Here is a 26,103-nt window from a genome sequence, read left to right on the forward strand (position 1 = left end):
CAGCTGATATTTAGCTGACAGCAGAAAAGTCATGTGTTTTGAATATAAGAATAGGCACTTTCATATGTTCACTGAGTGCCAGTAATTAGAGTAAGTCTTAATCCACTGTACTAAAAATAACGAAACATACCTTTCTTCTTACTAGTCTATTAATTTTATTTCAGATTTAGACTTACAAATATGTACTATGAGAACAAAGTGAGCTCATTATTGAATTTAAAAACCATTTGGTTCTAAAAATAAGTTGTATACCCCAAGTTCTCTTTAATCTTTTACTAAATAAGTATGATATTTTTTATTCCCCTGGCCTCAAAACTTAAAATATTGCTCTGGGCATTGTTTAATTTTTGCTAGGTATAGAATTATTTTAATACATTTGCTGGCTGCGGTTTTTAATATAAAACGTGGGCTTTGGAGCTAATTGCTGTTCCTAGGCAGGTCACTCAAGCCTAGGTCTCCTATAAATGCAGGTAATAATGGCATCTCTCTGCTAGGGTTTCTGTGAGAAGTAAAATAGCACAGTATGCCAAAGCCATAGCTAACATTCAGTGCTTCACTTACAGTGAAGATTCAGTCCATAGTGCCTGTTACTAGGTTTGTTTCTTCCTTCCCTGAACTTTCTGATGAGAGATACATTCTTAGCATCCTGGTAGCTTTCTGTTCACCTGCAAGAAAGAATTCATTAAGTTGGTGACTCTTCCATTCTGAGCCAAAGTAAACATTTAGATAGCATTGGGGTTGTTTTCGGTTGTTTAATATTACTGGTTGCTACTTAGACACATGGTTCCTGATGGTTTTTAAATTAATGCTCCCAAACAATTTGTACAAGTTAGGATCTTTGACTAGTGGTTAAGTACTATTTTATTTATTTTTCATTTCATTTGGAAGGCAGAGAGACAGATGGAGTGAGATCTTCCATCCACTGGTTTACTCCCCTAATGCCTGCAACAGCTAGAACTGGGCCAACCCAAAGCCAGGAGCCTGGAACTCCATCAGGACTCCCTCAAGGGTAGCAGGGGCTCAAGCACTTGAGTCAGTATATACTGCCTCCAAGGATGTGTTAGCAGGAAGCTGGATCACAAACAAGATAGCCAGAAAGGAACCAGGCACTCCCATACAGGATGCAAGCATCCCAAGTGGCAGTTTAACTGCTGCACCAAATGCCTGCCCCAAGCACTGTTTATTTTTTTTAACATTTATTTATTTACTTGAAAGTCAGAGTTACACAGAGAGAGAAGGAGAGGCAGAGAGAGAGAGAGAAAGGTCTTCCATCTGCTCGTTCACTCTCCAATTGGCCGCAATGGCCAGAGCTGCGCGGATCCGAAGCCAGGAGCCAGGAGCTTCTTCTGGGTCTACCAAGGACCCAAGAACTTGGGCCATCTTATACTGCTTTCCCAGGCCTTAGCAAATCGGAAGCGGAGCAGCCAGGACTCGAACCGGCACCCATATGGGATGCTGGCACTGCATGCAGCAGCCTTACCCATTATGCCACAGTGCTAGCCCCTACTGTTTATTTTTAAATGAAGGAGCAGTACTATGCATAAGAAGCGAGAATGGTGCGAACATTAGATTGTTCAACAGTAGTACTGAGGAAGTCTTGAAAATGAGGGTATAAGTAATTTTACTCAAAATTATTAGCAAACTGTAATTATTATTTAGTATTCTATTTGTATTAGTCATATTTGGTTTTTAATCTATCATTTTTTAAGATTTATTTCTTTGAAAGGCAGAGTTATAGAGAGGCAGAAGCAGAGAGAGCGAGGTCTTCCATCTGCTGGTTCACTCCCCAAATGGCCACAACGGCTGGAGCTGATTCAGAACCAGGAGCCAGGAACTTTTTCTGGGTCTCCCATGCAGGTGCAGGGGCCCAAGCACTTGGACCATCTTCCACTGCTTTCCCAGGCCATAGCAGAGCACATTTTTATACTAGTTATTTTAATCTAATTTTTATAATCCAAGGAATTGTATTGTGTTAATTTCCCCCAAATTCAAAATTGTATTTAATGAATATCAGTTAGAGTGGATGGAGAGTTATAATATCTCATTGCTTTTCTTATTTGAAAGTCAGAGTTACACAGAGAGAAGAGAGGCAGAGAGAGAGAGGTCTTCCATCCGCTGGTTCACTCCCCAATTGGCCGCAACGGCCGGAGCTGCGCCGATCCAAAGCCAGGAGCTAGGAGCTTCTCCCAGGTCTCCCACGTGGGTGCAGGGGCCCAAGAACTTGGGCCATCTTCTACTGCTTTCCCAGGCCATAGCAGAGAGCTGGATCAAAAGAGGAGCAGCCGGGACTCGAATCGGTGCCCATATGGGATGCCGGCACTTCAGGCCAGAGCGTTAACCTGCTGCGCCACAGTGCGGGCCCTTCTCATTGCTTTTTAAACAAATAAAAACAGGATAGTGAAGAGAACTAGAGGAAGCACTTTGTTCAAGTTGGAGGCAGTGCAGTGCCCTGTTATGTCTTCTATGACTTATTCTCTTTATGATGATTAATGAACACATTAAAATGCCCACTCTATAAGTCTGCAGAAGACTCTCCATTTTAAATAGTGAATGTGAAAGGTAAAATGAATATGCAAAAGTTGGGCTATATATGATGATATTTGGTTTAGTAAAGTGGAAAAAGACTTGGAGTTCAGATTGGGAGTTTCTTATCCCAGTACTAATACATTTGTAGGCCCTGTATTCTTGGGCCTTACTGATTTTTTGTTTGTGTGTGTTTTTTTTTATCTATAATCAAGCATGATAGGACTTGCTGTTGAAAAGACCAAATAAGACCTGTTTTTTATAATATCAAAATTAATAGTGTTAATAGTTATTTTAATACCATGGAACAGGAATTTATCGAATCCTAAAACAGGTTGTGTTTTTCTGTGTATTATTTTACATTAATGCTGTGAGCAGTTACTGCCAATTGTGTTTTCTAAAATCATTTAAGTGCTCCTCAGTGAAAATTGACAATCTCAACTGAGACTTGTTTAGAATGCCTTGAGTTTTTATTTTCTTTCTTTTCAGAAGCCGTATATTGTTCTTAACTCATTTGAAAATGCTCTTTTAATCCTCAAAGGACTTGCTATGCCTCAAGCTTGTTCATTAACAACTTTGGCTTTCTTAGGTCAAGCATAACCCAGTCTCATGTGCTAAAATCCTAATATGTAGGAGAATATGAGTCACCTACATTATTCCTTCTTTTAGGAATAAGATCCTATTAACAAATAACCTACATGGCAGTTTAACAGTATTGAACTTAAAAATTTGAGGATTGATTGCAATTTCCCATAAACGATAGGAACTTTTCTGTTCTGTTTCTCTAACTTCTGTGATAACCTGGAGTTGTTTTCTTGGGGGTGGGGCATATTCCACAACCCTAGAAACCTTTTTAAAAACAATTCTGTGCTTTAGAAATCAAGATGATAGTTCCCTTAGGAATGAGAGGTTGTAACAAGGACAGGGTAGGAGAGGACTTAAGGAGTCAATCGTGCTGTGTTTTTTAATCTGGGCACTGATGTATAGATAGGTTCACTTTGAAAACAAGTTGAGGGGCTGGCATTGTGGCATAGGAGATTAAGCTTCTGCCTGCAGCACCGGCATCCCATATGGGCACCAGTTGGAGACCTTGTTGTTTCGCTTCTGATCCAGCCACCTGCTAATGCAGATGGGAAAGCAGCCGGTGAAGAAGCTCCAGGTTCCTGGCTTTGGCCTGGCCCAGTCCCAGCCATTGCAACTATTTGGGGGGTGAATCAGCAGATGAAAGATTCTCTTTCTCTCCCTCCCTCTCTCCCTCCCCCTTCCTCCCTCCCCCCTCCCTCTCTCCCTCCCCCTCCCTCCCCCCTCCCCTCTCTCCCTCTCTCCCTGTCTCCCCTTCTCCTCTTCCTCCTCCTCCTCCTCTTCTCTCTAATTCTGTCTTTCAAATAAATAAAAAAATAATCTTTTTTAAAAAGAAAACAAATTGAGCCTTTGTGACTTGAGGTTTTCCCCTTTGTGTGTATTATACTTCAATAGCATATTCCAAAACATGGACCTCATGTTAACAGTGTCTTCAATAAGTCCTTCAGTTGGAAGGTTACTTTCTTCTCTATTTACTTGTACTTTGAATTAATCAACTTCAGAAAAGTCCGGGTCAACTGTGTTTTCAGATGTTCATAGGAAGGTGCTTAAAAGGAAGAACAAAATCAATGACCATTTCTAGGTAGTATGATTGAGTGATTGTTTTTGTTCTTTTGCTTGACTATGCTTTTCAAAATTTTTCTTACACATTTATTACATTTGCAGCCTAGGAAAAAAGAATCTATACTGTTGTGAAAGAAAAAATAAGCATGCTTATAGCATGGGTTATTTCATGATAGGTTACAAAAATATATTTAGAAAACTTGATTACAAGTTAACTTTTTTCCACGTTTGTTTTTTGTAACAGATATGCAAGCCTGTATTTTTGCTGTGCCATTGAGGATCAGGACAATGAACTAATTACCCTGGAAATAATTCATCGTTATGTGGAATTACTTGACAAGTATTTTGGAAGTGTGAGTATATTTTATTTCAGGAAATTTAATGCCATAGTTTTTTTTTTTTAATTTTTAACCTCTTCTTAAAAAAAAATTATTTATGTATGTGAAAGGCAGAGTTACAAAGAGACAGAGAAAGAGAGAGAGAGATCTTCCATCTGCTGGTTCACTCACCAAATGGCTGGAGCCGGGCTGATCCAAAGTCAGGAACAGGAGCTTCTTCTGGGTCCCCCACGTGGGTGCACTGGCCCAAGGACTTCGGCTATCTTCTGCTTTCCCAGGCACATTAGCAGGGAGCTGAATTGGAAGTGGAGCTGAATCGGAACTAGCGCCCATGTGGGATGCTGGTGCTGCAGATGGCTTATCCCACTATGCCACAGTGCCAGCCCCTTAACCTTTTCTTTACAAGGTTTATTATTTGGTTGTCTTGGGCATTCTAAATGTATAATAAGGCAGGAATGAATCTGTTTCTTGTAAGTGGGCCTAGTTGTTAACTTCTAGAATTACTGGTCCTGCAGACCTACTCATTTTATTATGATGAGAAGTTTATAAAGTTGAAAATAATAAAATAGAAAGGAGTGCAAGTACAAACATTAACATTCTGGAAGTACTCAGTATAGACTTTAGATTTGGTTAGCAGTTCAGATCACATTATCTAGGAATTAAAACCAGTCTTTATGAGTTGAAAGTTATTGGTACCACATTGGGAACCTGCAGACCAGGTCTTATGTAGCATAGAGGCATTGTGCTTTCAAATACTTGAGATCTGAAAATTCAGCTTATCTTAAATCAGTGATATTAATATCACTGCCATTTTTTAGAAAGAATTAAAATTGATTCACTGTGGTCAGATTTTATTCACTGCCTGATGATATTGATTAAGAATCTGGCTTTGGGGCCAGTGTCGTGGTGTAATGGGTTAAGCTGATGCTGCCTGTGATGCTGACAGCCCATTTGTGCACTGGTTCATATCCTGGCTGCTTCACTTCTGATCCAGCTCCCTGCCAATGTGCAGGGAAAGTAGCAGAGGATGGCCCAAGTGATTGGGCCATTTTACCCATGTGGAGGACCTGGAAGAAGCTCCTGACTTTGACTCAGCCTAGCCCCAACCGTTGCGGCCATTTTGGGGAGTGAATCAACAGATGGAAGATCTCTTTCTCTCTGTCACATCTCTCTGTAGCTCTGCCTTTCAAATAAACAATAAGTTTTTTTAAAAAGAATAGAAAGTCTAGCTTTCCTAATTTTTGACAGTGGGTCTTTGTGGGTTTTTTGTTTGTTTGCTTGCTTTTCAGGTGTGTGAACTTGATATCATCTTTAATTTTGAGAAGGCTTACTTTATTTTGGATGAGTTTCTTTTGGGAGGAGAAGTTCAAGAAACTTCCAAGAAAAATGTCCTTAAAGCAATTGAGCAGGCCGATCTACTGCAGGAGGTACGCTACTCCTTCTCTTGACTAAATGCTTGCATGTTTTGCTTCTGCTAGGGAAGTCTCAGTCATCATTGTTAAGTTTCAGAAATCACTCTGAAACATGCTTGGCATGTAGTGTCCTTGTGTGGTTTATTGCTTGGAATATGTGTTAGTCACATCAATTCAGTCATCTGTGGATGGATAGTTCACTTTGGAGATGGTCTGTTGGTCAAACCTCTTCTTTATGGCCCATTTTGGACCCCAAAACACTAGAGTCTAATTTTGGAAAACAGACTAAGAAGGGGAAGGATTGGCCAAAATTAACAGTAAGTTAAGAATTCTCCATCCATTGTTTTGAATTACTTAAGACAACCCCCTTTTTCATGAGTGTGGATAATCAAGAGTTGACTGTGAGATTATGTTGTTCTTATTCCAAATTGGTTCATATTTTCACCTCATGTCCATTAGGTACAAATGTAGCCAAGAAACTGTTTCTAATTATACTTTTTGTAGAACCTTCTAGTTTTGTGTTAGCCAAACTGACCAAAAGTATTTCTATTTCTTTTGCTGTTCTTAAAAAACAAACCATGTTCTGTCAAAACTACCCCGTTCTTGTCATACCTCTGTATCCCTAGAACTATAATAACCCCTTTCCCTTTCTATTTACCACAGTCATCCTGGGCTAATTGTATATTTGATGCTTATGTATCATTTATTTGTGAAGTTTAAAATTTCATAGATTAAGTCTGCCTTTCTCTAAAAACTTAATGTCACCATAATTTAAGCACTAAACTGAATTATGTTTTAGAGCTAATTGTGGTTTTGATCTTACAGAAATTTTATAGCATGAGGAGTTAGTAAACAGGAAAAAATACAATGTTTTCATTAAATAGTTAAGAGTGTGTGTATATTAAAGATCTTGAGTGCTTTTGACTTGGCTCATTTTCCAGAAACACTGAAAACATGGTTTTGTATTTCCAGTTTATTTTAACTCCCTCTTTTTTGTTACATATTTATCAGTTTATTCTTGTCTTTTTTAAATATTAAAGGAGACTTTTAAGTGCAATTTTTTTAGCATTTCTGTTTAACAGAAATGTCAGATGTTAGGGGGAACAAAATAGGAGAGAAGAGTGATTCTCTTTCTCAGTTATAACATTAATTTTCTGCCTCTGTGAGGAGGAGGGAGCTACTTGGGAATCTCCCTGGATCAGTCATCAACAGAGTCAGTTTTGTGGGAGTTGCTCAGAGTTGAGATGATATCATTGGGAATGTACAGCTACTAGATGTGAGCGAACACATTATGCATTTAATGGTCTTGTATTTACCAAATAGAATAGTTAATGTGCCTGCAAAAGTGGGGTATTTTATTGGCAGCTCTGGTACCATTTGCTATTCAATAGTGAAGTGAGCACAAGCTCTTTTCCTTGTGTGTAGTTTACCATGGTGGTTTATTAATCACAAACCACGTCGTTTTGGGGATTTTTGTTTTTACATCAGGTGTGCTGACTACAAGCTCACATTCTGTTGTAAAATTGTTCTTAAAGTTAGCACATCCTTATTTTGCTCTTCACTAATCAAATTTTTTTTAAAAAAATAGGTCAAAACCAGGATTAGGAATTGGAGGTCTTATTTGGATCTTCCTTTGATCACTTTTATATTTCATTATTGTGGAACTATGTTCTATCAGAACCTGGTATTTCCTCCAAGTTTTTTATTATTCACTGCATTTGCCTTAAAACATTTTTAAGGTTATTCAAGTTCAGCCTTGAATTTTAATGTTTAGCCTGGAAAGTAATATTTAGGGCATGAATATCTACTTGCGCCTCGATTATTTTTTAAATGCTACTGGTAAATTGTAATAAACTTAATATGACAATGGTGCTATGTTCCCTTATAGAGTATATTGAGTATTTAATGTATTAGAGGGTAAAAACATCATTACAGTTCTATATTTATTTGTGTGTGTGTAGGATGATGATGGTCCCATTTGAAATTTCCCTTATCCATTCTCATCCTTTTTGAAAAACAGACAACTTATTATAGTTCCTTGTCTTTAAAAGAGAACTTTGGTCCCATTTCTTGTCTTTGACTACTTTTACATTGTTTTGTACAGAAATGAAACTTTAGTAGTACACTAAGACATTTTCTATGTAGCTGTCTGAGTAGACCTTTTTTCCTAGCCATTCAGGTCTTGAAAATGTAGGAGGTGAATTTAGAGTGAGTTAGAATACACTGCAGGTTAAGGCATTCAGGAAGCTAAGCTCAAGGCTTGGCTTCAGGTTATTCTGCACCCTTCATCAACAAACTTTCAGAAGAAATTCAGGAATGACATCAAATTCTCCTTTCCTAAAACAGATTCACTTATATGTTGAGACATGATATAGGTTTACATCTCTGGAAAGGTATTTGAATATTATGTTCATAAAATAGAAAGTGGAATAAGATGAGAAACAGCACTCCACAGACTGTTAAAAAGAAGTTCTTGTTCTGGAAGTCATGACAACAGAAAATAGCTATGATGATAGCTAATGCTAATTGAGTGCTTATATGTAAAGCTCAGCAGTTGTTTGAAGCATGCTGTGCTAATCCATAGAACAGTCTGTGGAAAGGTAAGAAATAGCCTTTTTAACCATTGAGGAAGTAGAGGCTCAGTGAGATTCCTTTGACTGGTCTAAGGCCAGCTGGTTAACAGCTGGCAAAGCCAGGATTCCAAACCAGATCTGCTAGATTCCAGAGCTCTGTGAAACCTTAAGCACTGTGCCCTATTCACATATTGTCTTAGTATGTATATTTTAAGTGTTGTTTTAGATACAAATTTCTATCTTTCTCAGTCATATAGTAAAGAAACTCGTAATTCTCCTAGAAGTTTTTCTGTATTGAACAGATTTCTTAGGCTTAGGGTTTGCATTGTCCAAATTGTCAGTAGTTGGAATTTTTATGGGATATGTGGATATAATGTTTTCAAGTCATTTCTTGTTAAATTTATCAAATGTCTGGATCTATAATAGTTTTTTTGGTCTTACAGTTTGGGATATGAGAAATTACTTTGCTTCCAAAATTGTAAATGTAACTTTAAATTTGTAGAAGCTCTAATTAATTTTAGCTAATTTTTTATGTATCATGATTTTCTTACTTAGTGTTAGGTGTTTTACTTGAATTGATTATTTCTAAACAGCAAAGATGACTTACAATGAACTTGTATCTGTTTGCTTAAAGATATATGCAAATCACAGAATAATTTTGATTTTAATTCTTTTTTAATTAGTGAAAGACATTTTATCATTAAGAACATTTATCTTCTTCAGAAAAATTTCTTAAAATTTTCCCTTTTACCCAGTTTGCATAAATGCTACATAATCTAGGTAGTCCTTCATTATATAAACAAGGAAGACAATCAGTAGAAAAAGTTGATTTTCTGCTAGCATATTACTGCTAGTAATAAGAATATAGTATAAATGTATATTGAGTAATAATTGCTAAAAATCAGCATTCTAATAATAGATATCTTTTTGTTTGCTTAATTACATGATAAATAAGGGATCAGTTTTGACATTTGTAGACCAAATTCTGTGTTTATTCCTCCTGGCATTTGGTTGGATAAATACATAATTAAATTTGGGGGTAAAGCCCAAAAGTTGGCCCATTATCCAATTTTTAATGTTTGGCTGTTGGAATTTAAAACATGTCTTCCTAACATGCCACTGGTACTAAAGTTGTTTTGTATATTATTGAAGTACAGTATGCTGAGATTATTATATTGACATTCTTTACAATACTTGAAATATCCTCTCTCCCACTCCCATTTATTTTGAGCTAGATTTGAGGTAGGGGGGTAGAGTGGAGAACAGTGATGCAGTTAATTTATTTTATAACACATACATGTATAATGACAAAGGAAATAATAGAGTGCAGTTTTTTTCTGTAAAGTCGGGCACTTACCAGCTTTTCTCTGCTCCTTAATTTTATAGAGCCAGAATGAAGAATGGGGAGGTTTGTCTGAGGATATCTTATGATAAAGAGCAGTCTAAGGCTTTAGTCCCTTTGACCCCCAACTTATTTATTGGTAACTACTAAATTTACCATTTTTGTGGCATGGATAAAATGGGGTGCTATGCAAAAACTGTTGCACGTGAAATGATTTCAAGTCCTTGCTTGATCCATAAAGATCAAATAGTAAAATATTGGGCATTGGGCTTTAACCCTCAGCAGTAGATGCATGATGGTGTTGATCAGCGCTTTGAGATGTGTCAACCTTTCTTTTTTATACTAACAGCATCATTTTGAAATTTGTGGTGAGTTTTTCTTTTGAGCTTTGTTTGCTGTTGGTATCGTTTCTCACTAAAGTAATATGTGAAATGAAAAATAAGTGAGGTACCAAAAGCAAGCATTACACTTGTGAATTTGCTTCTACTTCAAGATGATCCACTTTATGAGTAAACTTACTGGATTTGCCATTGTTTATCTGCCTCATCTAGAAAGTGGTGCTCTATGGAGAATTACTGCTGCTAAAATTGATTTGTTTTAGTGCTGGGAGCTGCATGATACATGCTAGTACTATGCTATATCTTTGTGAAAATGATAATTAATAAATCTGTGAGGCTGCATAAAAACGGACAGGTAAGAATCTTAGGAGAAAAAGTTACCTCTTTTAAAACTGAAGCTTTTGCAACTTAAAATTATTTTAAGTAAATAAGGGCTTCTTGAAGTATTTAATAATAATATACCATGTAATTCGAAGTTTGGGTTTCTTGTAAAGTTAAATCTTTGTAATTAAAAATTTGGGGCATGCTAGTCAAATTTTAGAATCTTTTAAGTCGTTTTAAAAGAATTAGATGCTCAAATATGTATGATAGTCATTTAACATAAAAAATTGTTTTGCTATAAATTTTGCTTTACCAGGAAAAACTCTTGTAATTCCTTTGTCGTTATCATTGTTTCTGTTAAAATCTTTAAGCCTAAACCTTTTTCTTTTAAATTAGATTAAAAGATAACAAGGCTGTAGTCTTTCATGTTAGCATATTTTCATTTTTTATAGGTAAACCTAATTGGGGTCAGTGAAAACATATTTTGGATAAATGAGGTCTGGTTGCACTAATGCTTGAAATGGTAAATATAGAAAGACAAATACAAAAAATACAGAGGGTTGAACAAATCTTGCCTTTTAAGAAACAATTTGGCCAGTGTCCTTGGTTGCTGGTTTTCCAGTTGTAATCATTTTTCTGTATTGTGTTTTTTAGCTCTTTTTCGTTGTCCTTTCAGAATTTTGAGAATTTTTCCCCTTGTTTCATTTCTAACTCATTTTAAGACAGCTCTTGGTACTCTGGGCTATTTGTAGTGATGAAAAGTTGCAATAACTGAAAATATCCAGTTACTGTATATAAATCTGGTCTTCAAAAGTTTTTGACTAGAACCCACAGTAACTTTTTTAATATCACAATAGTATATTAACAGAAACTAGAAAAAATGTTTTGAATGATATTCTCATTTTTTGTTTTTGCAATGTCACATATTCTATTCTATTTAAAACTCCTGATTCTGACTTACTAAATGGCTTTTTTGAGCCCTAGTGTTGGGGCCTGCAAAGAGCATAATCAAGATATTGGTGGCAATAAAAAATTTCCTATTATAGAAAAATTAGCAAATTTAGGCAAGTACACTAGACTATAATCTTAACTACCAACCAGAGCCAACTGGATTAACTCACTGGTTCTCAATGGGTGGGTGTAGGGCACCTGTGCCCTCTGGGGACATTGGGCAATGTCTGGACACATTTTTTTGGTTGTCATAGTTGGGGTTACAGTGCTATTGCCAGCTAGTAGGTAAAGACCAGAGGGGGCCGCTAAATGTCCTACAGTACACAGGACAGCACTCCCCTCCCAAAACAAGGAATTATCCAGCCCCAAATGTCAATTGTGCTCAAGTAGAGAAACCCTAGTTTAATTTAACCCTATGGAATAAAGGTTTCTTAATGAATTACAGACTGCTACATCTTTTCAATATATATGTAGTCCATAGTATAAATAACTGGCTGAAAATTAATGAAAAATGCAAAAAGAGGAGGGAGAAAATCCCTAAAAGTTGTGAAAGGAGAACAGATGTGCTTAATAGCACATAATTGGCTTTAAAAATCACCTCTGCGACTCACCAGAATTACCTTTACTTGATAACCAGGGACTGAGGAGATAATATTTGGTTGACTTTAAAACCTCACCCATAGCCAAGCTTGTAGGATGTCACTATATAATTTAATTTCTTCAACAACAACCAAATATGTTAACTTCTATTAAGGTAATTGAATTTTTATGTGGAAACAAGAGCGTATCTAACGTACAGGCACGCACAACACTTTTGATTTTCCTGTTTTCCCATTCCTCTTAGGAATTTGATAATTTCTTAATGGAGGAATAGTTTAAATGACCAGAATTTGTAGTCTTTCTTTGTATACATAGACTTTTTTTGTTGTTGCTGTTTTACACCCTACAAAACATTTACTTAGTAAAGATATTTAGAGTTTGGTGTTTGAAATGTGATTCCAAAGAATCCTTTATATTTAGAAAATCCTAACTTAGGGTGTTTCTAGGAAAGTACAATACAGTTACGGTAGAATATGCTTAACATATTTCTCTACAGTTTAATATTGTATTTGCTAAGTTATTCTGCTTTTTTATTTAAAAAGTACAACTAACTGCCAAAGTAATTTGTCCTTAGTGTTTTAGAACAGTGTCTATCAGATGTAATAAAATTACCCTATCATTTTAAAGACAAATTTATAAAAGAAATATAATAGTAATATATCAGCAGCACAATATAAGATAGCAGAAGACATGTATAAGTAATTCACAGATGGGAAAAAATAGTCCATTTTTCTTTTATTTTTTTGACAGGCAGAGTGGACAGTGAGAGAGAGACAGAGAGAAAGGTCTTCCTTTGCAGTTAGTTCACCCTCCAATGGCTGCCGCAGCTAGTGCACTGCGGCCAGCGCATCGCGCTGATCCGAAGCCAGGAGCCAGATGCTTCTCCTGGTCTCCCATGGGGTGCAGGGCGCAAGCACTTGGACCATCCTCCACTGTACTCCTGGGCCATAACAGAGGGCTGGCCTGGAAGAGGGGCAACCGGGACAGAATCCAGCGCCCCGACCGGGACTAGAACCTGGTGTGCCGGCACCGCAGGCAGAGGATTAGCCTATTGAGTCACGGCGCCGGCCAAAAATAGTCCATTTTTAAGGGAATACCAATTAAAATATCAACCAGACATTTTTTTTTCTTCAATCAGAAAAGATGAGAGACACTCTGTTGCTACTTTAGAGCACTTAAAGTTGTATTTCGTTTTGGATAATTAGTTAGACAATGTTCATTCACAATTAAATGTTATACTATACCTTTTAACCCATCAATTACACTTCAAGATTCAAGGAATTGTATCCAACGGAAGTGTACAATTGCATCAAGAACCATGCTCAGTATAATATTAAGCCATTAATTCTATCAACAGGAAGTATATTAAGAAAATTATGATACAACCACACATGAAATCTGTGTAGCTGTGAAAGAAATTAGGTGGATTTCTGTGTAGTGATATGGAAGTATTCTCAAAGTGTATCAAGTGAGGAAAGATCTAGGGGCAGGATATTAACAACTTAAGTATTACCTCTGAAAAAGTTGGAAGTTTTTCCCTTTTTTAACAGTGTGAAATAAGTATGTATTTAGTAGTACAAATTTTTTGAAATGGAAAAATGCTGCTATGTGAATGAAAGTGTACATTGTGTTGTCCAGATGGTAAATCTAGAGTAGGGTTTACAAAAATAAAAGTTTCAGCACACGGAATAAAGGATTTATCTGCTCTCAGCCATTTTAGACACTAACCATATGGAGTAACCACGTAGTTCTTGCCACACGTCACTAACTTGATGTAAAAAAAAAATTACTTGTTAACTTCCAAAGTGCTTGTGAAGTAAGACTGACACGATGAGCCCTGTTATCTAAAAAGGTGCTTTCACTTCTTCTCCCTTTTTAAAATTCATTGCTCAAACTAGATCTTAGATTGGATACTCTCCAGCACTTTTGGGCTTTACCACAAGGAATAGGGTTCCAGAGCTGAGCGTAAAGACTGCTTTCTTTGCCACAGAATTTAATTAGGAACAATAAAAAGGCCCGTCTTATTCTTGAACATGAAAGAAATTGGATGCTACTTTAGAGTGCAAGGAATAACTCAGGAAGCTCCTTTACAAGAAAAACTACAGTAGGGCAGTAACTTCAAATTAAACTTATTTATATTTGCTTCTCATTAAATGTAAATTATTTTATCTTTTACCACATTGGGTAGTAGAAAGAGAAATTGAGAGGCTAGACCATCAGCCTTGCATATCCAGCCACTAGTTTACTTCAGCACTTCTCATCCCAACAAGACGTAAACCTGCAGATAATTGCTAGCTTACCAATGTTCGTTATAGCTTCCCAGTTGGTTTTACTTTTGTGTCATATGCCTAGAATGGGGAATATCTAGGAAATTACAGTAATGTGGTTTATCTGTCCTTAGGAAGGCAGGTGGTTTCCAGAACAGCTGTAACTTGATTTCTCTGCTGTGTTTAGTTGTCATCCTGTACTACCCACTACATTTTGTCCTTTTTGTAGGGGCTTGAGAACAAAATTATTATTAGTGCATAGGAATGTTGAAGATGTAGTCTTCATCTAATGGAGAGAATGGTGACAAACAGGAATAAAATAAAGGGAAAAGTATTCTCTGTTAGCAGGGAGAAGGGGATTGAGATCAAAAGCACTGGTTGTGGACAAGAAGACTCTTCTCGTTTATGAAGTGATAACAGATTTTTTTTCTTCATGAATTAAATGAGTGAAATCGAGCAAGTTGTCATTGCCAGAGCCTTGAGAAACACACCGTCTAGGGGGAGAACCATTGGGGACTGGTGAGGAGAGGTTGGATTACATGTGGATAGTGTGGAGGGTTGTCAGTAGACTTAGTGGGGTACAAATTAGTGATGGACAAAAGGATTGCCAGGGTTGAAAGTAATACACCTGTGATATCTTTATTCAAAAAAAATGAGGGGGGGGAGTCTCTAAAGAATCTGTACTGAGGGCAATTTGTGGCTTATGTTTGGGCAATAGAACTACCTTAAAAAACATTTTTCTCACTACAATTCTGGTCTTTATTCCCACTTAATTGAAATCAGTGGCATTTTAGTGTATTAAACTCTTAGTTTGCTGAATAGTAAATATGACTAATTCCACAGGTGGACGATATTAGGCCAATTGCTACACAGGGTCCCTTGTGTGCTATGACAGACTTTCCTGTCACCTGCCCTAATTCTTAAGTAATTGAATTTTTCTGTGACACACATGATGTACTGGTAGTGTGACACCCAGAATACTGGAGTTTATATTGTATCCACTATAATATTTTCTTTGTATATGAGAGAAAAAAATGTCCATTAATTATCGACTTATCTGTAACATTAAGCTAAAAATCAAATGTTAAGGGATGATTGGGGCATTTATTTTTATAGAACGTCTACAGACTCTAGCAGTCTTAACTAGGATATTATTTTAAACATGTTACAGCAGTTTAAAAATGACAAAACATTGAGGGGCAGGAGTTGTGGCACAGCAGGTTAAGTCACCACTTGGGATGCCCACATCCTACATCAGAGTGCCTGAGAGTCTTACCTCTGCTTCTAGTCCAACTTCTTGCTGATGCTCCTGGGAAGCAGTAGATTATAGCCCCAGTCCCTGGATTCCTGCCAACCACGTGGGAGACCTGGATGGAGTTCCTGTCTCTTGGATTTGGCCTGACCCAGTCCTGGCTGTTATAGCCATTTGGGGAGTGAACCAGCAGTTGAAAGATGGATCTCCCTCTCTCCCTTTCTCCCTCTCTCCCCCTCCCCCCTTTCTCTCTCCCTCTCTTCCTCTGCCTACTTCTCACCCCCCTTTCTCTCTTCCCTCTCTCCCCCTCTCCCTCCCTCTCTCCTCCTCTACCTACCCCTTTCTCTCTCTCTCTCTCTCTCTCACCCTGTCTTTGAAAAGAAAAGCACATTTAGTTTTTGGGTATTTTAGGGTTTCTTTCTTTCTTTCTTTTTTTTTTTTTTTTGACAGGCAGAGTTAGACAGTGAGAAAGAGAGAAACAGAGAGAAAGGTCTTCCTTCCGTTGGTTCACCCCCCAAATGGCCACCACGGCCGGCGCGCTGCGCTGATCCAAAGCCAGAAGCCAGGTGCTTCCTCCTGGTCTTCCATGTGGGTGCAGGTGCCCAAGGACTTGGGCCATCCTCCACTGCCTTTTCAGGCCACAGCAGAGAGCTGGACTGGAAGAGGAGCAACCGGGACAGAATCCGGCACCCCAACCGGAGGTGCTGGCGCCACAGGCGGAGGATTAGCCAAGTGAGCTGTGGCGCCGGCCGGGTTTCTTTTCTTGAAGGGTATTTTATCAATGAGGAGGGTTCTCTCCCTGTGAAGAGTGTTCTTCACAATTAATGGAAGCTAATTTCTTCTTTAAGTATGGTAAAATGGATCATCAGCTATAAGAAACAGTTTGGCTTATTATCATCAAGCCTTTCCATTCCTAAAAGGTAGTAAAAGATCTGTCATAACCATTGAGTGGTGGAAACGTGTTGGGTGGTCACCTTTGAGAATTGTTCCTGTAGAATTACCTGTTCTCCTTCACAGTAAGTGCTCTCTGAGGAGGAATGGCTACACACTGAGCCCTATTTATGAAACCACCTTTCTCTTTTCTTTAAGGACCTAAGATACCCATGGTTGGTTTTTACATGATGTTATATAAAATTAAGAGAGAAAACAAAAGCATTCAAAACTGTAAAGACTCAAAGAACTGGTGTTATTTAGGTGAAAGATTATATGAAAGACTTAAACTTTTCTTGTTCTCTCTCCAGAAAACAGAGAATATGTATCACAGCAAGAGTTTCATTGGGTGTAAGAGAGCATACTAGAATACGTGCTGGAATACTGACATGCATCAAAATGTAGTAGGATATATGAATTCAGTTTGTACTTATAATTTTGTTAAGTTTGTTATTTATATTTTTGGCATTACTTGGCAAGTCTGATTACATCAAATTCCCAGGCATAGTCCCAATTATTTCATTAAGCATTTTTTAGGGAATTTTGCCCTGATAATGATCCATCATTGGAGTTTATAGTTTATTCTTTACACACATTATTGAAATAGGTTCAGGGGTTCATTGACAGAAAAAGTATTCAGTAACTTCTATGAATAACAAATACTATTGGTACAGAAGTAGAATTTCCCTATGAAAACAAAAACTTCTGTAAGAAGATGAAATGTGTGGGGGTTTAATTTATTATTAATATTATTTAGCTTGCTTCATTCTAATATAATCTAGTATGAGTTTGTGCAGGGGAAGTTCAGCTGTTTCTTTAAATGTTAGGAATTATCTGAGGATTAATATTTAACTGGCTTTTCTACTCAGATACTTTTGTATTTAATGGTTATATAAGTTTAGAGATATATTACATATTTGGGGGGACATTTTACATGATTTTCTAGCTTAATATTTTAAAGTTCCAACTTGAGTAATTTTAAAATGAACATACCTTAAACCCAGTCAAATAAGTAGGCAGTTTTAAACATTTGGGAAGTCACAAGCCTTTTGGTGGTGGTATAATCCCTCTAAGAGTCTGAAGGGTGATGAGCCCTCTCCTTTAGAAACCCATCTGTAGACACTCTAGGGTCAGTTTAAAACCTCATCTCAGGGTTGTTTTTCCTTGTTGTGAGAATCATTTTGTTAAGACAAATTTGAAGGCACAGACATTTAACAAATCTGGAAAGTTTTGAAAAGTCTTTCTTGAGGATTTTCTTTCTTTTTTGTTTAATTAGATTGAGGGTTCTTTTAATAATAATATCCTTAGTCTCAAAGTTACAGTCTTTGGTTTTTTTGTTTGTTTGTTTGTTTATGCTTTTGTAGTGACAGTTAAAAACCTTCATCACTACTTAAAATACCAGATGACTGACTACTTTGCCACTTTTCCTCCAGAAAGATTTTCCTCTAGGATCTCTACTTCATGTAATAACACTGGTGGAAGGGCGCATTCTAACTCAACTTGCAGTTAACCTCAGTAGTGACCAGATTATTGACACTGACAGTCTTTGCAGAGTATTATTAGTAAATACTTATAACGTGCTGCAGGATTTTATAGGGCTTACACCATCATTTTGTTTACCATTTTATATATATAGTAAAGTTATAAAAGATGAATCTGAACGTCTGGGTGTTGTTTAAAAGCCATAAACCAAAGAACAAAGCAAACAAAAACTTAAGTTTTAGTTAACTTTTCTTTACTGTGAACCAAATGTTCTGGAAATCTTTGCCTGTGTTAGTTTGTATACTGTGTGTAAGAATATATGCATTTCTTTTGTAGCCACGGCATGAATATTTTAATGTCCCTGTGTACTAAATGACTACTCATCGAATATGCAGAATTTCACAGAGGAAATAGAGAGCTGACGTACTTATGAAAGAAAATATCCTCAGCTTGGTGACTGGTTATCTTGCATAAAAATAATAGAAAGTTTCAGAAAAAGTACCTTCACAGTTGTATTTTTTTCCTGTTCCCATTCCTAACTCATCTGTTTTATTTTCATTATATATGTAAACTCGATATAACTTATTCCTGTCCACGACTGATTTAATTTCCCCTCAACAAAAATATGGCCTATAAATGCCTTGAGTAAGATTCCATCTTAAACACATACATGTTGTTATTAATGAACCATCTATTATTAATCTAAAGAAAACCTGGCAGTTGTTTACCAAAGAAAATACAGCTGAAGTGCCAGGTCACACTAAGCAGTGCTATGGTATATATTGTGAATTGGCCTCCCAATGTTGGTGGGAAGGGGGACAAAAAGAAATGCTATTTAGTGTGATTATCACAGAGTCTATATGAGCTAATGTGTTCTAATGTATCACATAAAAGTATATGTGGAAGTAATACAACAAAATAAAGTTAATTTGGATTATTATATTTTATGGTTAAAACATTCAGTTTTTAAGAAATTTTATAGTGCCACATATATGTAATCACATTTGTGCTGTATAATATCACATTGTCCCTCTAAGATCTGTCAGAGAGCTATATCTAAAAAGTTGCTTCTGCCATATCTGTTGCTCAATAGTAGCCCTTTGAAAGTATTAATACTGAGTTTTTCATGTAGTTAAAAATTTTAATATTCAGTTTTAAAACTTAAACATGTTTTACTAGTTATGGCTTTCTAATATTTTGAGTCTTCATTTCACTACTTAATGCTTTATTAACTATGACCATATTTCTGAATATTAAAACTTTTACCATCACTATTGTATATGCTTTTAAATAAAACCTATAGCATATTATAAAAGGAAAAGTACCAAATATTTCATTGTTTATATGAATTAAGAAGTTGTCATTAAACAGGAACTTCAAAAGATGCTTGGACTAGTTAACAACTGGAAGAAGACTTATGAAAATGTATTTTGACCAAACTTAGTACTAGGCAGGTAGCATAGACCTATGGATCACTTATTTCCATTCTTACCATTCTCGCTGTAATGTACCACATTTGAAGCACCTGGTTGGGGCTATCAAATGAGAAATTTAGTCATATCCATTTGAAACATTGATCTTTCATTTCCATTTTTTTCTCCATCCCTCCCCTTGCCCTGCAATATGTTGTTCATCTGGTTTTAATGCTGCATAAATATGCATTGTCTCATACCTGTTTGCTTTGGATGCTGTGTGCTGAGCTGTAACAAAATGTTGCTGCTTTTGTTATCCGTATACAGCTGCTTGCTTTAAATTAGTAGATTCTGAAATAGCTTTTTCTTGCATGTCTAAAATAAAAGTATTGCATGTACTTCGCCTCATGTGAATGACTTTTCTTTTCCATCCCTTTTGATAAAATAACACATTTTGTATTTTCATTTTTCCAGGTAACCTTTTAAAATTGTGGTTAAAAAAACATGTAACATAATTCACCATCTTAACCATTCTAAGTATACAGTCCATTAGTGTTGAGTAGATTCGCACAGTTGTACAACAGATCTCCTCAACTTCTTTGTCTTCCATAATAGAAATGTTGTGCCCATTAGTCAAACACTCTCCATTTCACCCTCACCCTAGACCCTGGTAACCACCCATTCTACTTTCTGTTTTTTTAATTTGACTACTATACATAGTAGTAGTTTCTCTAGGTAATTTTGAGCTAAAATTTCAGTGTGAACATGTGAAAATTACATTTTATGTTATAAAAATCTACTCACACAGTCTCAAACGAGTAAAATGTATAAACAAAACCAAGCCTTTTTGAAAGGGCAAATAATTTAAATAATGCATATTTGAAAAGCAATATGATTCTCTTCAGGAAACGCTGTGTAAGATTGCAGGCAGTGAACAAATTAGGGAAATCTGACCAGTTCCAGGATGTAGTTGTGGGACATTTTTACATGCATAAACTGAGAATGTAAACTATAGGATCCAATGTAGGCAGCCTTTCATTAATACACTAAAGGCTGTAGGACATTTTAAATAATTGTTTAACATGAAAACGTTAAGATTGTTTCCTTTAATATGTGAATCAGCTGTTCAGTGTATTTGATGGTTAAGGCTAAATATTATAAATGATTGTAAGTGAAAGAGATTGGCTTACATCACTCTTGGGAGTATTGTGTAAGTTCCAAAATTTTCATTTTATTTGAAAGAGAGAAAGAAAGTGACAGACAGACATCTTCCATTTCCTGCTTCACTCCCCAGATGCCCAAAGCAGCCAGGTCTGTGCCAAGCTGAAGTCAGGAGCCCAGAATTTAATCTAGGTCTCCCCCCAAATATTTGTTATCATCTGCTGCCACCCAGGGTGCAGGGTCCGAAGCAGAGAAACCAGGACTCACAAGGCACCCCAAGCAGCAAATTAATGGGTGCACCCAGTGCCTGACTCAAAACATTTAGCATGAAAACTTCGAGACATACAAATATAATAGGATAAAGAACTCTTACACACATACTGAGCTTCAACAGCCATCAACTTAAATCTCATTTCCTTAATCCCACCTCCCATTTTTGTCTCTTTTTTGAGCAAGCCCCAAACATTCTGTCCTCTCATCTTTAATACTTCAGTATGTATCCTTAACAGATAAGTACCATGCCCAACAAAATAACAGTAATTAATTGTAATATCTTGCGCCTGGCTCAGTTTTTCCAAATTACCTGAAAAATGCCCTTTTATGATTTGTTAGAACCAGATTCCAAACAAGGTTTACATCATATCTGGTTGAAATGTCTTAGTCTTTTACAAGTTGTCTGCTTTCTGCCCCCTCTCCCCTTTAAGCCAGGTGGTCATTTCTGCTCTAAAATTTCCTGTATTCTGTTTGGCTGATTGGATTCTTGTGGCAGTGTTCAACTTGTTCTTTTATCCCCCATCTATATTTAGATCTATAGCCTGATAAGATTTAAGGTTCAATGTTTGGGCTGCAAGAATACTTCATAGATTAGACTGCCTTTAAAAAATATATACCCTTTTTTACTAAAACTGATTTTTACCCATTTTTCATTAGTTACGCATACTAAATGGTTATCTTGTGAACTTCAGACAATTGGTTTATAGTCCTTTAGTTTAGTACTAAATACTTTCATTTAGATTTCAGTTGTGTGGCTGTCGGCTAAGAGTTTTTGAACACTATAAATCAGGCACTGAGTTTTAATTCATTTTCAACATATAAAGGTAAGTTCTATTCTTGTTTTACAAATATGGAAACAGACTACAGAGTTGAGGTAATTTAAAAGATTGATACCATGAAGTGCTTTACATAAAATTAAATCTAATGTCCTAAGGATTTCTGGTTTAATATAATTTTTCTTCTTATTTTTGTGCTGTGCCACAATTAGGATGCAAAAGTAAGTTTATCAGTGGATAATAAGTTACATTTTTTCCTCCATTAAAATACAGTGTTGCCTTGTTAAACTGTTGCTAGTAATACCTGAACAATCACCTAACTGGTCCCTTTTTATTTTGTGACATACAAAATCAGCCACTTTGAAAAATTTTAAAGTAATTGTTTTCTAGATATAGCTGTTCTAATTTTCTTTGACATTGAAAAAAATAAGTTTTATTTGTAAAACAAAGAGCTCCCATCTGCTGGTTTTTGGTGAGGGGTGGGGGGGGGCAGGGAAACAGGAACTTTTTTTTTTTTTTTTTTTTTGACAGGCAGAGTGGACAGTGAGAGAGAGAGACAGAGAGAAAGGTCTTCCTTTTGCCGTTGGTTCACCCTCCAATGGCCGCCGCGGTAGTGCGCTGCGGCCGGCGCACCGCGCTGTTCCGATGGCAGGAGCCAGGTGCTTCTCCTGGTCTCCCATGGGGTGCAGGACCCAAGGACTTGGGCCATCCTCCACTGCACTCCCTAGCCACAGCAGAGAGCTGGCCTGGAAGAGGGGCAACCGGGACAGGATCGGTGCCCCAACCAGGACTAGAACCCGGTGTGCCGGCGCCGCAAGGCGGAGGATTAGCCTGTTGAGCCACGGCGCCGGCCGGGAAACAGGAACTTAATCCAGGTCTCTCACATGGGTGGCAGGACCTCATCACTTGAACTATTTTTGCTGCTTTCCAGAATCTACAGGAAGCTGTAGACTGGAGCCAGAGCCTGGCTCAAACCCAGGCACTCTGATGTGGGATGTGGGCACATTAACTGTTAGGCCAAACTCCCACCTCTTTCTTTGACATAGAACCAAAAATCCTTTTGACCTAGAGTGTTCTTTCTGTATGTGGAATCCACCAATGCTCTTGGTTGCCCTTGGGAGGTCTGGGAAGGTGGCTGTTTTTGAAGTTTCTATGTCGTGGATATGTCAAGTAAAAACTCCAAGAGGGAAAACATTTGTATAAAAACATATAACAAAAAAGAACCTGGAACACAGCATTAGGTGAAGAATTGTGGGAACTCAGGTGGGGATGGGGTGGTGTTTCCTTTACACTTGGAGGAGGATTTGAATTTTCACACTAAAATAGCTCCTGTATATAATTGAGTAGCAGTGATTTCATAAATTGCCAGTGAGTTTGCATTGGGCTTTTTGTGTGACAGCAAAACTGCCTGGCACTTTGATAGGTAATCAGCAAATATTTAATGAAAGCTGAAAAACTTCTATGGTCTGCAGTGTTTGGGGCACAAAACCCTAAATATAACCACTGGCTGTCAGTAGTGGATTGCTCCTGTGACACGGAACTGCTTTCTTTATTCTTGACAACAAGCATGTCTTTCCATGTCAACTTTTCCCACCTTACAACTCCCTGAATCTGCTTACTAGAATCTCACATTTTCCCTCCACAGGAAGCTGAAACCCCACGTAGTGTTCTTGAAGAAATTGGACTGACATAACTCTCCTCCCTTGTTGATGACTTCCTGTGGCATTTTACACACTGTAGATGGTCACTGCCTTCATATCCATGTTAGCTAATGGTGTAAAATGATGTCTTGTCAGTATTACTGTTTTGCTAAGCTGCTTCATTTATGCCCACACAACTTTTTTTTTTAAAAAGGGAACTTTGGTTAACCAAATGATAAATTAAGGGACTTAAGTATGATTAGAATGATGCAGAAAAAGATACCTTTTCTGGGTAAAGTTTATAGTTAGTTTCTCATAATCTGAATTGTGAACATATATGGAAATGACACCTGTGTACATATAAAATCAAACAATCAGGCAACACATATTTATTAATTACTGTATTTGAAAAAGGAAACTCTTAAATTATATGAAACGTGGTTTTATGAAACCAAAGATTAGTGCAGCATTTTAGTGTACGTAAGAATAAAGGGAACTGACATGTCACATACAAATGAGTGAAAATTTGTTGAAACTTAAAAAACAAATTTATACCAAAGATACCCACTGGAAACTACTTACCTTAAGGGGAATATAGGTTATTTTAAATCACCAGATTGGAATGATGTTACACTAAAAATTATTAAGCATTTTGAACCTGGTATGAGGAACCAATTGTTTTGTAATGGTGAGCACATGATTTTTAAGGCTGAGACAGCTGACTCTTGAGATGACATTTTTGTGATTACAATTATTAGTTACTTACATTGTTTGTTGATGCCCTAAAATAAAGTAGGAATATTAATTTACCTGGAATTCTTCATGACAGTATCTTACAGGAAATATCTTGCTTTCCTCCCAAAGTGCTGCATTAAGTCATTGTTTCAAGCACGAATGTTCCTTCAGGGGTGCTTGTGAAGACCAGCTTTATTTTGCTTCCCTCTAATTAGAATTGCTGCAAACTTTACAGCAGCTTCCTTTCCTTCCTTGGAACTGCCTAGTTATCAGAAGTCTTAAAATAATTTTAAAAAGACACCTTTCATATAATGAAAGTTGAATGAGGTAAAATGGCATTAGTTGGCCCTATATTTTTTAAAGCTATATAATTGTTCAGCATCACTTTTATACATACTTAAACATATCTCATCCTGTCTTCATGGTTTACACTTTCACTTGTATTTGCTGGGCTGAATTAAGCTTTGTTGTGATTGTGACCAGTATTCAGGCCACGTGAGCACTGTCTTACCACATCGCCAATTAGTTGTAATAAATGTTCAACATAAAAGCACTGTAGTGTGTTTCTCTCTTTCCAAAAGTTTGTCAGTCTACAGAGAGCTGCTGATGGAAGAATTTCTAATTTTTTTCTCAGTAAAATGGTGAAAATTCCCTCCACTTGAAAGTTGGTGGTGGGTTATAAGTACACACAAGATAAGTGGCAGAAGATTTAAGAAGTCTTCATGTACTTCAAGTTCACTGAAAAATATGGATTCCGTGCTACTGAGAGCTTATCAGCACATTTATTTTCAGTCAATAAATGCCACTTTTAAAACCTTGATGCAGTTGACTTTTCTACTCCTAAACGAGCAACTCAGATTATTCCAAACAATCAAGAAGTATTCCCAATCACCTGGGTTCCTCTTCCACAACCCCCATGAACTGAAAGTGCTAGCACGCAAAACAAATGGACTGATATTTGCAGACTGAACCAATGTGAGCAACAAATCAAAAGTGTTTATTGTTAAAGGACCTATTATTGTAGACAGAAAATGCTACACTCCATAACTGGGATATTTAAGAACAAAGAGGGGCCAGTGCTGTGGCATAGCAAGTAAAGCCACTGCCTGCAGTGCAGACATCCCACATGGGCACCGGTTTGAGTCGCGGCTGCTCCACTTCCGATCCAGTTCTCTGCTGTGGCCTGGGAAAGCAGTAGAGGATGGCCCAAGTCCTTGGGCCCCTGCACCCGCGTGGGAGACCCGGAGGAAGCTCCAGGCTCCTGGCTTCAGATCGGTGCAGCTCCAGCCATTGCAGCCAGTTGGGGAGTGAACCAGTGGATGGAAGACCCCTCTCTCGCTCTCTCTGCCTCTCCTGTGTAACTTACTTTTTAACTTACTGATTTAAATAATTGAAAGGTAGGGAGGCAGAGTGATATGTTCACTGGTTCACTCCCCAGAAGCCCCCAACAATCAGGGCAGGGACAGACTGAACCTGGAACTCAATCCAGGTCTCTCACATGGTGGCAGGGATCCAAATACTTGAGCTATCACCTGCTGCTTCCCAGGGTGTACATTAGCAAGAAGCTGGAATCAACTGGAGCTGGGGGGCCGGCACTGTGAGTAGTGGGTAAAGCCGCTGCCTGCCATGCCAGCATCCCATATAGGCGCCGGTTCAAGCCTCAGCTGCCCCACTTCCAATCCAGCTCTCTACTATGGCCTGGGAAAGCAGAAGAACATGGCCCAAGTCCTTGGGACCCTGCACCTGCGTGGGAGACCCGGAGGAAGCTCCTGGCTCCTGGCTCCTGGCTTCAGATCGGCCCAGCTCTGGCCATTGTAGCCATATGGGGAGTGAACCAGCAGATGGAAGACCTCTGTGAGTAACTCTTTCAAATAAATAAATAAATCTTAATTAAAAAAAAAAAAGAACTGGAGCTGGGCCTTAAATCCAAGCATTCCGATTTGGGATGGGTGACCCAAGGGGAGTCCTGATAGTTGTGCCAAATGCCTGTCCCAGGCCTGTGGGTTTCTGCCAAATGTAGATTTGGAATTTTTGAATTATAAATAGCAAAGAAATGACAAAAAATTGAGTAAATTTAAGATGGACATTTTCAGGACAATGTAATGGACCAATCAGTAGTTTAAAAACTCCCTT

The 26,103-nt window shown here is 37.5% G+C and overlaps 1 protein-coding gene across 4 annotated transcripts in view; it reads left to right on the forward strand.

Moving 5' to 3' along the window:
• AP1S2 (adaptor related protein complex 1 subunit sigma 2) overlaps positions 1 to 24,763 on the forward strand; it is a 30,563-nt gene extending 5,800 nt beyond the window's left edge. The window contains exons 3-6 of one of the 4 annotated variants that reach the window (XM_062182861.1): positions 4,412 to 4,520; positions 5,795 to 5,932; positions 16,803 to 16,842; positions 18,310 to 22,048. In XM_062182861.1, the coding sequence (XP_062038845.1) occupies positions 4,412 to 4,520; positions 5,795 to 5,932; positions 16,803 to 16,842; positions 18,310 to 18,320 (298 nt within the window). In that variant the 3' untranslated portion in view covers positions 18,321 to 22,048. Of the gene's footprint in view, positions 1 to 4,411; positions 4,521 to 5,794; positions 5,933 to 16,802; positions 16,896 to 18,309; positions 22,049 to 23,240 lie in introns of those variants that run through there. The other 3 variants (XM_062182860.1, XM_062182863.1, XM_062182862.1) reach the window with 3 other exon arrangements.
• Positions 24,764 to 26,103: the final 1,340 nt, after the last annotated feature.

The sequence above is a fragment of the Lepus europaeus genome, chromosome X, assembly GCF_033115175.1.
Source record: "Lepus europaeus isolate LE1 chromosome X, mLepTim1.pri, whole genome shotgun sequence".
NCBI classification, from domain to species: Eukaryota; Metazoa; Chordata; class Mammalia; order Lagomorpha; family Leporidae; genus Lepus; species Lepus europaeus.